The 16,050-nt window shown below is 41.4% G+C and overlaps 1 protein-coding gene across 2 annotated transcripts in view; it reads left to right on the forward strand.

Moving 5' to 3' along the window:
- Nucleotides 1-13,955, forward strand: part of LOC106596271 (C-C motif chemokine 20) — a 31,215-nt gene extending 17,260 nt beyond the window's left edge. Inside the window, exons 2-5 of one of the 2 annotated variants that reach the window (XM_045710922.1) lie at nucleotides 11,542-11,701; nucleotides 12,725-12,827; nucleotides 13,129-13,206; nucleotides 13,418-13,955. In XM_045710922.1, coding sequence (XP_045566878.1) covers nucleotides 11,629-11,701; nucleotides 12,725-12,827; nucleotides 13,129-13,206; nucleotides 13,418-13,460 — 297 coding nt within the window. In that variant the 5' untranslated portion in view covers nucleotides 11,542-11,628 and the 3' untranslated portion in view covers nucleotides 13,461-13,955. The remainder of the gene's footprint in view (nucleotides 1-11,541; nucleotides 11,702-12,724; nucleotides 12,828-13,128; nucleotides 13,207-13,417) is intronic. The other variant, XM_045710921.1, reaches the window with a different exon arrangement.
- Nucleotides 13,956-16,050: the final 2,095 nt, after the last annotated feature.

The following is a 16,050-nucleotide window of genomic DNA, read 5'->3' on the forward strand; positions in this document are numbered from 1 at the left end:
GTATCCTCTGTTGCTTCTGTGAGCCTGGTTACTCACCCAGGAGTCAGCCTAAATGATGAGGACGGTTTGGTGATGCGGAATACTCCTGAGCAGTGTGCTCGTTTGTGTAATTCTGAGATGGTGGCGTCTCTCCCAACCCAGTTGTTGCATTTGAATGATCAGCAGAGATCTGATATTGAGTTACTAATCACTGATTTTCCAAGTCTCTTTCAGGATGTTCCCAGTCGTACCAATGTGTTGAAACATGATATAAATGTAGGTGATGCTGCTCCAATCAAACAGCACCCTTATCGTGTGAATTCAATCAAGAGAGGAGTGATGAAGAAAGAGGTAACTTATTTACTGGAAAATGAGATGGCAATCCCCAGTGGCAGTCCTTGGAGTTCCCCCTGTCTGCTGATTCCAAAGCCTGACGGGACTCAAAGATTTTGCACTGACTACAGGAAAGTGAATAATGTTACTATACCTGACTCATTCCCTTTACCTCGCATGGATGACTGTATAGACACCATTGGATCGGCTGCGTATGTTACTAAGCTTGACTTGTTAAAAGGTTATTGGCAGGTGCCTTTAACCCTTCGTGCCTCTGAGGTGTCTGCTTTTGTAACTCCTGACAGTTTCTGTCAGTACACAGTGATGGCTTTTGGAATGAGGAATGCTACAGCCACGTTTCAACGTTTGGTAAATATTGTGTTGGCTGATGTTCCTGATTGTACTGCATATCTGGATGACCTGGTTGTTCATTCGACTACCTGGCTTGATCACCTGAGCACATTGAGGGCTGTGTTTGCACGCTTGGCCAACGCTTCTTTGACCCTTAACTTAGCCAAATGTGAGTTTGGAAAGGCAACTGTTACATATTTGGGTAAAGAGGTAGGTCGGGGTCAGGTGCGTACCGTAGCAGCTAAGGTGGATGCTATCACCCGGTTTCCTGCCCCTGCCACTCGCCGAGAATTACGCAGATTTTTAGGCATGACGGGTTATTATCGTACATTTTCTAGGAATTTCTCAACAGTTGTAGCCCCACTGACTAGGTTACTCAGTCCTTCAGTATCCTTTGAGTGGACCGCTGAGTGTCAATCTGCTTTTGACTCTGTAAAAGCACTATTGTGTACTTCTCCTGTTCTTTCTGCCCCTGATTTCCAGAAACCATTTAAGTTGGAGGTGGATGCCAGTTCAGTGGGTGCAGGTGCTGTACTATTACAGGAACACGATGGTCTAGATCACCCAGTTTGCTACTTCTCTCGAAAATTCAACAGCTGTCAGTCAAGGTATTCCACTATCGAACAGGAGACCCTGGCGCTGTTATTTGCCCTACAATTTTTGAAGTTTATGTTGGCTCCAGTGTGTTGCCTGTTGTGGTATACACAGACCACAACCCTTTAACTTTCTTGAGCCGCATGTATAACCACAACCAACGTCTTATGCGTTGGGCGTTGGTTATACAGGGTTATAATTTACAAATTCAGCACATAAAGGGTTCGGAAAACATCGTTGCGGATGCCTTGTCCCGTGCCTAGTAAAAAAAAATAATAAAAAAAATACTAATAGCACCAGGCATTGATAACTTCGCTGTTGTAAAAAAATATATATATGTATGTAAGGGTTTTATCATAAACCCAGGGGTTTACTCTTTTTGGGGGGGGCGTGTTACGTGTTACGTTTTTCTTGTTCCCCATTTTTCCCCTGCTAGTGTGTTTGTCTTGGGCATTACAGGTGTACCGAGTTGCGGCTAACGATGGTGGGCGTGGCTGTAGCTGATTACAGAGAGGATATCTGTTTGCCGTGTGAGAAGAGAAGAGAGGAGGGGGAGAGAGAGAGGACACTTGTTTTTTTTGTTTGATTATTTGTGTTAATTTCCTTGTGTTTCAGCCTGTCCTCCTGAGGCGCTCCACCCTACCTAGGTCCTGGAGAAGGGAAAAGGTAGATCTGCCCATGGGTGTACATTCTCACGTAGATAACCCATTGTTTTATACACTAGGTTAGCCGGGCGGGTGTCACCCTTGTATTTTTCTTGGAACCAGGTAGGACAGTGGGTTAGGGCTTAGAGTGTGTTAGGAAGGATTAGGTGTGTAGAAGAGGAGGGACCTTTTGTTTATTTTCATTACTTGGACCCCGATCCCAAACATTTCCCTTCTCTTACCTTCCCTTGTTGTGGTTGTTTTGTTTCTTATTAATTATTTATGGGTGTGTTATATTGTTTATTTAACTAATTCACTAAACATCCCCTGAGGGTTAAAATTGAGTTCTGGTTGTGGTCTGATTTATTTATCGCTCATTGCACCCCACATTTCTTCCCTTTTCATCTGTATTACCTGGTGTGTTTAGGCCCAGGCATTTACGTCTCCTCCTCAGACGAGCTACACCCGAGGGGAGAACGTAAGACCCTGTATATAACCATGTTATTACCTGGTACTCCCTGTATATAGCCATGTTATTACCTGGTACTCCCTGTATAAAGCCATGTTATTACCTGGTACTCCCTGTATATAACCATGTTATTACCTGGTACGCCCTGTATATAGCCATGTTATTACCTGGTACTCCCTGTATAAAGCCATGTTATTACCTGGTACTCCCTGTATATAGCCAGGTTATTACCTGTACTCCCTGTATATAACCATGTTATTACCTGGTACTTCCTGTATATAACCATGTTATTACCTGTACTCCCTGTATATAGCCATGTTATTACCTGGTACTCCCTGTATATAGCCATGTTATTACCTGGTACTCCCTGTATATAACCATGTTATTACCTGGTACTCCCTGTATATAACCATGTTATTACCTGTACTGCCTGTATATATCCATGTTATTACCTGGTACTCCCTGTATATAACCATGTTATTACCTGGTACTCCCTGTATATAACCATGTTATTACCTGGTACTCCCTGTATATATCCATGTTATTACCTGGTACTCCCTGTATATATCCATGTTATTACCTGGTACTCCCTGTATATAACCATGTTATTACCTGGTACTCCCTGTATATAACCATGTTATTACCTGGTACTCCCTGTATATAACCATGTTATTACCTGGTACTCCCTGTATATAGCCATGTTATTACCTTGTACCCCTGCACATCGAAACGGTACTGATACTCCCTGTATATAGCCATGTTATTACCTGGTACCCCTGCACATCGAAACGGTACTGATACTCCCGGTATATAGCCATGTTATTACCTGGTACCCCTGCACATGGAAACGGTACTGATACTCCCTGTATATAGCCATGTTATTACCTGGTACCTCTGCACATTGACTCGGTACTGGTACTCCCTGTATATAACCATGTTATTACCTGGCACTCCCTGTATATAACCATGTTATTACCTGGCACTCCCTGTATATAGCCATGTTATTACCTGGTACCCCTGTATATAGCCATGGTATTACCTGGTACCCCTGTATATAGCCATGTTATTACCTGATACCCCTGTATATAGCCGTGTTATTACCTGGTACCCCTGTATATAGCCATGTTATTACCTGGTACTTCCTGTATATAGCCATGTTATTACCTGGTACCCCTGTATATAGCCATGTTATTACCTGGTACTTCCTGTATATAACCATGTTATTACCTGGTACTCCCTGTATATAACCATGTTATTACCTGGTACTCCCTGTATATAGCCATGTTATTACCTGGTACTCCCTGTATAAAGCCATGTTATTACCTGGTACTCCCTGTATATAACCATGTTATTACCTGGTACTCCCTGTATATAGCCATGTTATTACCTGGTACTCCCTGTATAAAGCCATGTTATTACCTGGTACTCCCTGTATATAGCCATGTTATTACCTGTACTCCCTGTATATAACCATGTTATTACCTGGTACTTCCTGTATATAACCATGTTATTACCTGTACTCCCTGTATATAGCCATGTTATTACCTGGTACTCCCTGTATATAGCCATGTTATTACCTGGTACTCCCTGTATATAACCATGTTATTACCTGGTACTCCCTGTATATAGCCATGTTATTACCTGGTACTCCCTGTATATAACCATGTTATTACCTGGTACTCCCTGTATATAACCATGTTATTACCTGGTACTCCCTGTATATAACCATGTTATTACCTGGTACTCCCTGTATATAGCCATGTTATTACCTGGTACTCCCTGTATAAAGCCATGTTATTACCTGGTACTCCCTGTATATAACCATGTTATTACCTGGTACTCCCTGTATATAACCATGTTATTACCTGTACTCCCTGTATATAACCATGTTATTACCTGTTCTCCCTGTATATATCCATGTTATTACCTGGTACTCCCTGTATATAACCATGTTATTACCTGGTACTCCCTGTATATAACCATGTTATTACCTGGTACTCCCTGTATATAGCCATGTTATTACCTGGTACTCCCTGTATATAACCATGTTATTACCTGGTACTCCCTGTATATATCCATGTTATTACCTGGTACTCCCTGTATATAACCATGTTATTACCTGGTACTCCCTGTATATAACCATGTTATTACCTGGTACTCCCTGTATATAACCATGTTATTACCTGGTACTCCCTGTATATATCCATGTTATTACCTGGTACTCCCTGTATATAACCATGTTATTACCTGGTACTCCCTGTATATATCCATGTTATTACCTGGTACTCCCTGTATATAACCATGTTATTACCTGGTACTCCCTGTATATAACCATGTTATTACCTGGTACTCCCTGTATATAACCATGTTATTACCTGGTACTCCCTGTATATAACCATGTTATTACCTGGTACTCCCTGTATATAACCATGTTATTACCTGGTACTCCCTGTATATAGCCATGTTATTACCTGGTACTCCCTGTATATAGCCATTTTATTACCTGTACTCCCTGTATATAACCATGTTATTACCTGGTACTCCCTGTATATAACCATGTTATTACCTGGTACTCCCTGTATATATCCATGTTATTACCTGGTACTCCCTGTATAGAGCCATGTTATTACCTGGTACTCCCTGTATATATCCATGTTATTACCTGGTACTCCCTGTATATAACCATGTTATTACCTGGTACTCCCTGTATATATCCATGTTATTACCTGGTACTCCCTGTATATAACCATGTTATTACCTGGTACTCCCTGTATATAACCATGTTATTACCTGGTACTCCCTGTATATAGCCATGTTATTACCTGGTACTCCCTGTATATAACCATGTTATTACCTGGTACTCTCTGTATATAACCATGTTATTACCTGGTACTCCCTGTATATAACCATGTTATTACCTGGTACTCCCTGTATATAACCATGTTATTACCTGTACTCCCTGTATATATCCATGTTATTACCTGGTACTCCCTGTATATAACCATGTTATTACCTGGTACTCCCTGTATATAACCATGTTATTACCTGGTACTCCCTGTATATAACCATGTTATTACCTGGTACTCCCTGTATATATCCATGTTATTACCTGGTACTCCCTGTATATAACCATGTTATTACCTGGTACTCCCTGTATATATCCATGTTATTACCTGGTACTCCCTGTATATAACCATGTTATTACCTGGTACTCCCTGTATATAACCATGTTATTACCTGGTACTCCCTGTATATAACCATGTTATTACCTGGTACTCCCTGTATATAACCATGTTATTACCTGGTACTCCCTGTATATAACCATGTTATTACCTGGTACTCCCTGTATATAGCCATGTTATTACCTGGTACTCCCTGTATATAACCATGTTATTACCTGGTACTCCCTGTATATATCCATGTTATTACCTGGTACTCCCTGTATATAACCATGTTATTACCTGGTACTCCCTGTATATAACCATGTTATTACCTGGTACTCCCTGTATATAACCATGTTATTACCTGGTACTCCCTGTATATATCCATGTTATTTTTACTCTTCATTGGTATTCGTTGTTCACTGTGTATTTATTCCTTGTGTCGCTATTTCAATTTTATTTTTAACTCTGCATTGTTAATTAAAACCTCATAAGTAACGTTTCCCTGTTAGTCTACACCTGTTGTTTACAAAGCATTTCACAAATACAATTGAAAGGGAAAGTCCTGTGGAAACACACCCAACTCTCTGTTAACACACATGTATATATTTATTTAACCTTTATTTAACTAGGCAAATCAGTTAAGAACAAATTCTTATTTACAATGACAGCCTAGGAACAGTTGATTAACTCACTTGTTCAGGAGCAGAACGACAGATTTTTACCTTGTCAGCTCGGGGATTCGATTTAGCAGCCTTTCAGTTCCTGGCCCAACGCTCTAACCACTAGGCTACCTGCCGCCCCATGTACAACCCCCAGTTCAGATTGACTCATCTAACAGAGATGACACTCAGTTCATGAAACAGATCAAGTTCAGATCTATAGAATGCAGACAGATCTACAGTAAAGGTCAGAGATCTGGTTATTTTTATGGGGTTGGTAGGATGTCAGTAGCAGGGCCGAACTGGTAGAAACGGTGGGTAAACGCTGAACACCAGTCCAGATGACAGGCGGTATGTAAAGCTAATGCTGATTTGGTGTAGTAGGTGCGTGAATGCTATTCACCAAATAAAAAGTTGCATGTTTCCCCTGCAATTCTTCCTTGTGTGACCAGAGTTTGAAGTTTTAAAGCCACGCCATCCTTATGTGTTACTATTTTTAACTCTGGAACTCTGTGGTTATTTATAGAATGTTGTGACATTCTTAGAATGCCACTGATAACGCTGATATGATCCCTTCCTGCTGATGAGGATGATCATTGATCATCTTTCTCTCTCTGGGTCTGATTACGCTCTACTCTGACCTTGGGTGATTGTCCGCCATTGTGTGTGTGTGTGTTTGTTTGGTGTGTGTCTATGCGTGTGTGTCTGCGTGTGTGTCGTCACAATATTTCTAGGCCATGCAAAGGGATTATGGTGTCATGTCCTGACCATAGTAAGATGTTATTTTCTATGGTAGAGTAGGTCAGGGCGTGACAGGGGGTGTTTTGTGTTTTCTATGTTTTCTATATCTATGTTTAGTTCTAGTTTTCTATTTCTATGTTGTTTTTTTGGGGATGATCTCCAATTAGAGGCAGCTGGTCCTCGTTGTCTATAATTGGAGATCATACTTAAATAGGTTTTTTTTCCACCTGTGTTTGTGGGTAGTTGTATTCTGTTTAGTCTATGTTCCTGACAGAACTGTGCACTTTCGTTTTTCTCTTTGTCTTTTGTCTTTAGTGTTTTTGAGTTAAAATAAATGTCATCATGAGCACTCAACACACTGCGCTTTGGTCCCCTCTCTACGACAGCCGTTACATATGGGGCAGAGCCGTGGTCGAGTGGGTAATACTTCCGGCTCTATGCACATGTACGATTTTCCCTGTCGGAGACGGCGGTTCAATGCCTAAAGTTCCCAAATAATGTTGGAATGTTCCCTACACATGTTGGATCACATACAAAAAACACATACTTAATCATCCATACATAAGTAAGAATTAATAAAGTTTCATAAACCAGTGTTTTAACAATAGTTCATTCACACACACTCCCTGTGTGGAGGAGGAATGATACATTTACATTTTAGTCATTTAGCAGACGCTCTTATCCAGAGCGACTTACAGTATTGAATGCATACATTTCATTTCATGCATTTTTTTTTTTGTACTGGCCCCCCGTGGGAATCGAACCCACAACCCTGGCGTTGCACACACCATACTGGCGTTGCAAACACCATGCTCTACCAACTGATACAAGAAGACATGGTAGTCTATAAACAGGTCTAACAGCCCGAACAAACGTAAAAGCGGAGAGAGGAGGTTGAAGTCCCTTGAGGCTGATGCAGCCAAATGTTTTAAAATAACAAATTATTCATTTGGCTCCTTGTGAGCCTGAAGGCACTGGCAGCAAACAGGAAAGAGAGCAGAGAGAGCAGCCCATTGAGCCCAGCGATACCAGTTCAACTGTTAGTCAAGATTTTGCAGCTGAAGCGGTAAGACAGAAGACAATAGGGATAAGATAAGCAATGTTTGGGTTTGGCTAGCTGGCTATTTAGCTATATCGGGTGCCTTTTGTTGAAACAAGCTCTCGTCAATGTTACTTTTCGTGAACCGACCAATCACAGCCTGGATGTGGTTGACGTGCTACAGCAAACTTTCGAAATGTTGAACTCATTGTTATGCATGAATGGTTATGATTAATGACAAGTTAGTACTTAGCATTAACCAACTAGAGACTAACTAGCAATGTAGACCATTTTTCTTGTACAAGGATTTAATGACGGAACAAAACCTACAAAAATTATAGATAAATGTTGGTTATGTATTTCTTAAACTGCTGTATTGGAATTAATATTATACTAGTGGTATATAGAATACTATTAAATGAAATGATATGAATATACTAACATTATATAATTAATATATTAATATTATACTAACATTATACTATTATATTAGCATTATACCTTTTATTTAATGTTATAATATTATACTAATATACTAATTTATACTAATTACTCATCCAGGTTGAGGACAGTGCATGGAGAGTTTGGAACCTGATTGATTGCTTCTGTGGACAGGTGTCTTTTTTACAGGTAACATGCTGCGGTTAGGAGCACTCCCTTTAAGAGTGTGCTCCTAATCTCAGCTCGTTACCTGTATAAAAGACACCTGGGAGCCAGAAATCTTTCTGATTGAGGGGGTCAAATACTTATTTCCCTCATTAAAATGCAAATCAATTTATAACATTTTTGACATGCGTTTTTCTGGATATTTTTGTTGTTATTCTGTCTCTCACTGTTCAAATAAACCTACCATTAAAATTATAGACTGATCCTTTCTTTGTCAGTGGGCAAACATACAAAATCAGCAGGGGATCAAATACTTTTTCCCCCCACTGTACACACCACAAAAACCACAAAGACACACACACACACACACACACACACACACACACACACACACACACACACACACACACACACACACACACACACACACACACACACACACACACACACACACACACACAATGAGAAATGAAATGAAATGTATGCATTCACTACTGTAAGTCGCTGACTAAAATGACTAAAATGTAAATGTAAAATGAGATTATGTGTGATACTGATTGAATTCAGCCAGCAGTTCCTGAAGAAGAAGATCACCATGGTTGGCACAGTTAGAAAGAACAAGCCTGAGCTCCCCACTGCACTCCTCGCAACAAGGGGGAGAGAGGCCTTCTCATCAAAGTTTGCCTTCACCCCCACCACCACTCTAGTTTTTTACCTCATAAAGAGGAACAAAAATGTGTTCCTCCTGAGCACACTGCACAAAATGGCTGAGATCAGTGATCGTGAGGACAGGAAACTAGTCATCATCCTGGACTACAACCACAACAAAGGAGGCGTGGACAACCTGGACAAGGTGATTGGAACTTACAGCTGCAGGAGGATGACTGCCCGCTGGCCCCTGGTCATCTTCCATAACATCATTGATGTGTCCTCATACAATGCCTTCATGATATGGAACAAGATCAACCCAACCTGGATGCCTGATAAGCGGAACAAGAGGAGGGTGTTCCTGGAGCAGCTGGGAAAGGCACTTGTAACCCCACACATTCAAAGAAGGGAGCGCCTGCCCCACACAGCAGCCTCTGCAGCACTTGTGAAAGCTGTTCAGGAGGCTGAATCTTGTCCTGATCCACCTGAGGCTGCAGCTGGGGCAGGCAAGAGGAGGAGATGCCAATTCTGCCCCCCAAAGAAGGACTGTAAAACAAATACTATGTGCTGCACATGTGAGAAATACATCTGCAAAGTTCATGCACACACACTTGCATACTGTCCTACATGTGCTAATTAGAGTTGATTGATTTATGTTCTTCACGTTTTTGTTTTGTATCTATTATATTATTTTATTATTATCTATTGTTGTTGTTTATTCACCTTGTGGGTAGGGGCAGTGGTTAAAAAAATGGGAGCAGACTAGTATTTTGTAGTTGAATTCCTCATTGTACAGTATATAATAATATATCACTATGTTGTCAAAAAAGTTCAAAACAGTTATTGTTTCCCTTCAATAAAAGGCATTCAAAACTACTTTCTGCACATTTATGCTACTTTCTTAAGCTATACAAGTGCTATCTCTTGCTAAAACAGTTATGTTTACACCTATGCAGTACCTTTAGCAATAATAATAATAATAAACCTCTTCTTTAGTAAAGAAAACAATGATGACAGTTGTGTTGTAATAAAAACGAGTGGTGTCCACTGATTAAATGCAGTCTTTCTGCATTGTGAAGAGGGAAACCCCAGATATTCACAAAGTTTGTGATGAATGACAGGTTGTTTCTAAACGCAAAATAGATTGGGGGTTTAAAATTCAATTAAGCTGCTTTATTTTAGGGGTTTAGTGAAGGCGGGCCATTTTTTACCCTTAGGACAAGGGAAGTATAGAGAATGTAAAGACTACACAAGGGTTAAGGATGTAGGAAATATGTGTATTTTTATTTTATTCTATGACTTGCCTACTCACCAGTCTTTTCACCAACACATTTATTCCTGTATTATTTATTTAATTGGTCAGATGGTTCCAGAGATTCTTGCCACCTTGCTGCCAAAGCCATTGTGCCAATATGTGCTCCTTCTAGCCAGCCTCCTCCTAAGAGAAACTCATTCCTCTTGTTCTATTTTACATCTATTTTACTAAAGTTATTGTTATAAATATTGTTCAGTAATCTTGTTTACATAAAGTGTGACGTGGGTTGTGTGCGTGGTGGTGTATCGCTGGGGGGGGGTGAACTGCCATCTGCCATCTAGTTGAACCGTCAAGAAAGTTGCCTAGTTGTAATCAGGTGAATAATGTCTTCCACTTTACCACCTTAAAACTGTGACTAACCCTGTCCACTAACCTCTCCCTGGGTTTATTCATGTATAAAAATACACATTTCCATGTCTCAGTAACAATTAACAATGAAGCAAATCTTATATCTATTGGTGTCAATGATAGTTTGGATCCACAATAAGTACTCCATCACAGCTGTGACGTCAAACTGAAGACTTTGACACAATGGCTGGGATTATATTACCTGAGCAGTTTGTGAAGGTCATATCCTATTTTAGTCTATGGTCATTATATCAACTCCCATTCATTCAGCTGTTTACACACTCCTCAGGTAAGATTGTTCCACTCCACTCCTACGCACTGCTTACATTTCAGCATTATCTTTCAGTGGAGGAAAACAAGATCAGTAGTTAATCTGCAGCCAAGGAGGAAGTGGAGAAGAAAATAAATCTCACTGGCAGAGCATGCACACACGCAATACACCTGAGCACTGAGCATACCAACAGTTGCTCAACAGCCTAACAACGCCCCTCACCCCACATCAACACCCCCTGCCAATACATTCCATGACACTGCTATCTGGGGGAAATCCAGCCCGAGCCCTACTTAAAGAACACAAACTCCCGATCTTTCTCTCACACACTACAGATAACACATCTACTGAAACACTCTATCTCTCTCTCTCTCTCTCACACACACACACACACACACACATCTACTGAAACACTCTATCTCACTCTCCCTACTTTCTGTCTCTGTGGAACCCATCTGAAGATCAGGATGCTACGCTGTAGAGTGTGTGTCCTGGCTGTGCTGTTATCTCTCCTCACCCTCATCCCCTCCACACAACCAGGTCAGTGCTGTTGAGTTCTGAGAATATGAAATATACTTATTCATGTCACTTGGATGGAGTGCTAAGGTTTAGAGGGTCTACACCAGAAGTTAATGGTTATAGGAGGAAGGTATATAGTGTGTGCAATTAAGCCTGGAAGTGTTGAGTGCAGGGAAGCGATTACATGTAGCAGGCATTGATAAGGGGAGAGAGCCATGAATTAGTGATGGAGGGGGGTTGAGGTCAGGTCACCTTAAGGGAGAAATAAAAGTTCATGGCCCGTACCACTAGTGTCCTGCCCAGCAGTAAAGAACGATGTTTGTACAGATGTGTAGGAAGAGACTCAGCCTATGAGGAACGGTTAAATATCAGTGCTTGTGTGAAAATGTATTTGTCTGAATGCAGCTGTACTGACCATCTGGGAAGAATTAAACTTAGTGTCTGTTGAGTTTTTTACTCTGAGAATTAAAACCTAACAGTGCTAACACAAACACACCACACACAAGCCATAGTACAAACACACACACACACACACGTACACAGACACACACACACACACACACACACACACACACACACACGTACACAGACACACACACACACACACACACACACACACACACACACACACACACACACACACACACACACACACACACACACACCGTACACACACACATGCACACACACACACACACAAACAACATAAACAAGCACACACACACACAACATAAAGAACCACACACACACACACACAATATAAAGAACCACACACACACACACACACAACATAAAGAACCACACACGCACACACACAACATAAAGAACCACACACACACACACACACACAACATAAACAAGCACACATTGTCTTTCTTGCAGACACACATGCTCCCCCTATCTTACTGTTTAACTTGTGTGTGTGTGTGTGTGTGTGTGTGTGTGTGTGTGTGTGTGTGTGTGTGTGTGTGTGTGTGTGTGTGTGTGTGTGCGTGCGTGCGTGTGTGCGTGCGTGCGTGCGTGCGCACACTTGCGTGTGTGTAGCACATTGCTGTCTGAAGTACACTCGGCATCCATTGCAATGCCGACGGCTGAAAAACTACACCCACCAGCCCATTACTTCCTCCTGTGACATCCACGCTGTCATGTGAGTTATCCTCCAATCACAGCCCAGCACAATCTGTGTGTAGAATAGTTTTGTCTTTACCTTCTCCAATGCATTTTGAGGAAAAACCATTGAGATTAACTCACTATCTGTGTATGTGTGTGTAACGTGTTTGTGTGTGTGCGCGTGTGTGTGTGTGTGTGTGTGTGTGTGTGTGTGTGTGTGTGTGTGTGTGTGTGTGTGTGTGTGTGTGTGTGTGTGTGTGTGTGTGTAGGTGTGTGTAGGTGTGTGTGTGTGTATGTGTGTGTGTGATATGTGTTGACATTGTGATGTGTTGTTGCAGCTTCCACACTCGGATGGACAAGTTTGTATGTGCAGATCCCTCTCAAGACTGGACCCAGAGGGTACAACGCTGTCTGCTGTGAGTACACGTGTGTGTGTGTGTGTGTGTGTGTGTGTGTGTGTGTGTGTGTGTGTGTGTGTGTGTGTGTGTGTGTGTGTGTGTGTGTGTGTGTGTGTGTGTGTGTGTGTGTGTGTGTGTTTTGCAAGTGTGTGCATGCATGTGTGTAGGTGTTTAAAAGTTGTGTGAATGTTTGTTTAACGTTGTGTGTGTGCGTGTGTTCTGTTCATAGCAAGCGTCAGGAGAATACATCTAAACTGAAGAAAAGTCTCTGATCTCATGACCTGGAGATGATTTATATGTGTGTGTGTGTTTGTGTTATTTACCCTATTTATCCTTTACAAACAGCTAAATATCTCAATATGCATAGAGACGCTGTTTCAGGATGGTTCGTTTTTTAACCTGAGATTTCCGTATTCATACAAATCATTTAATAAATGTGGTTATTATTGTTCATCATATCTGTATTGATTTTGAAAGTGTTTGAGTTTCATATCAGTTTGTGTGTAACTCTATGTATCAATGTTGTTGGTCTGTTTCATAAACAGCAAGTGCAGTATTCCTGATAAACATGAAAACATCTGTTTTCACACAGTACCACAAAGTATTTTTGTGTTGTTTCATATCCTCTGTCCAATTGGAGCCAGAGAAAACCTTTTTAGTTTTGGCTTTTCAAAGTGTCCAAATGTATGTATAAGTTTTACAGAGGTGTACTGAGTTGATGTAAGCTAAGAGCTATGAAATGGATAATAAAATATGTATTTGGAAAACCTGTGTGTTCTATTCTTATTGTACAGTACCAGTCAAAAGTTTGGACACACTTACTCATTCAAGGTCTATCGACGTCACCTCACGAGGAGGTGACCTCTCTCTAAGGCCCTTCTGCTAGCTTGCTATCCCCGGCCTGCTAGCTGTCTGAATCGCCGTGTCTCCAGCCAGCCCAACCACTCACTGGACCCCTATGATCACTCGGCTACGCATGCCTCTCACTAATATCAATATGCCTTGTCCATTACTGTCCTGGTTAGTGAGTATTGTCTTATTTCACTGTAGAGCCTCTAACCCTGCTCAATATGCCTTAACCAACCATTTAGTTCCACCTCACACATATGCTGTGACATCACCTGGTTTACACGTCTCTAGAGACAATATCTCTCATCATTACTCAATGCCTAGTGTAACCGATGTGAAATGGCTAGTTAGTTAGCGGTGGTGCACGCTAATAGCGTTTCAATCAGTGACGTCACTCGCTCTGAGACTTGAAGTAGGGTTTCCCCTTGCTTGCAAGGGCCGCGGCTTTTGTGGCGCGATGGGTAACTACACTGTTTTCATTCCTACGCTGTGAGCCCTGAGCTACAGGGCTGGCTGTCCTCAGAAGAACCCTTTCAGAACAAGGGCGAGGAATCAGACCACTAAGCAAAAAGGACACTGACATCGTGAGGACAACCTGAGAAGTGCGCCATCCAAGAAAACTAAACGGTCCACGCAGAGACTCACAGCGGAGACCTTCAATACGTAATTACATCATTATATTCTGACCCATAAGAGCGGCAGTTCGGGGCAAGGCTAGGGTTAAAATAAGCATAGCTTATAAATGCACCCAAATGTATATTTCTCTCGTGTACTTTCTCTTTTTCTCTCTCTTTTAAATCCCCATTTTGGGTCACACGCGCCAGAGTTCTAACCAATAGCCTAGACTGTGTATTTGTGTATGTGTATCTTTTATTATCATTTTAGCTTTCTAGTAAATAAATGAATCAACTAAAATTGGTGTGGTACAAACTCATTGGTGGGACTTGGGTGGGTGCAGACGTTCAGAATGAGACTGTTGAGGAAATTGATTAATTAGCGACTGTTGTAAAAGCGATATTCTGATATTCTTTGAGTTAATTTGGGAAATAGAAACTCAATAAAACTAATTTTCCCATGGTGCCCCAGGTTAATGAGTTAATAATTGCCTGATTAATTTAATCACGCAATTATAACCCGTTAATCATTCGATGAGCTGCAGTCATCACATTAACTAATACAACGTCACGACACCTGCATGCCTACATAGGGCTGCTAATCTTAGCAGGAGTATACAGGTCCCGAGGTGAGACTGCTGCTAGTCTATGGGATGCAGAGAGTGTAAGGGCGATTTTCCGTGCCACGATGTAACGGCCGTCTGAAAGAGTAGACCAAGGCGCAGCGTGGTTAGTGCTCATCGTGTAATTTATTAGAATGAACACTGAATCAAAAAACCAAAGTGCAACAGCTAAACAGTTCTGTCAGGTAACAAAATTACTAAACAGAAAATAACCACCCACAAAACCCAAAGGAAAACAGGCTGCCTAAGTATGGCTCCCAATCAGCAACAACGATATAGAGCTGTCCCTGATTGAGAGCCATACTCGGGCCGAAACAAAAAAATACCAAACATAGAAAAATGACATAGAATGCCCACCCCAACTCATGCCCTGACCAACCAAAATAGAGACATAAAAGGATCTCTAAGGTCAGGGCGTGACACACGACGCCACTCAAACTCTTTCGCACTTACTCAAGACTGCTACGATTTGATGACCGTGAGTCAAGACCTGCAAGACGTGCGACAGACAAACTGGCAGCCATAAGAGAGGTCAAGTGGGTGGAGCGGCTGCCATACCTCTACAACCCAGGGCCTGACGTAACAGTGGATGAGCAACTGGTTCCATTCAGAGGTAGTATATATATATAATAAAAGTGATTTTCACGACTGACTTCAGTGACTGTTTCTGTGACACCGATACTAATAATTACCAATGATGCTAATCTCTTTTTTCCAAAAGTCGTTGTCCTTTCCGGCCGTATATGCCCAGCAAGCCAGCAAAATATAATCAAGTC

The sequence above is a fragment of the Salmo salar genome, chromosome ssa29 (assembly GCF_905237065.1).
Source record: "Salmo salar chromosome ssa29, Ssal_v3.1, whole genome shotgun sequence".
Classification (NCBI taxonomy): domain Eukaryota; kingdom Metazoa; phylum Chordata; class Actinopteri; order Salmoniformes; family Salmonidae; genus Salmo; species Salmo salar.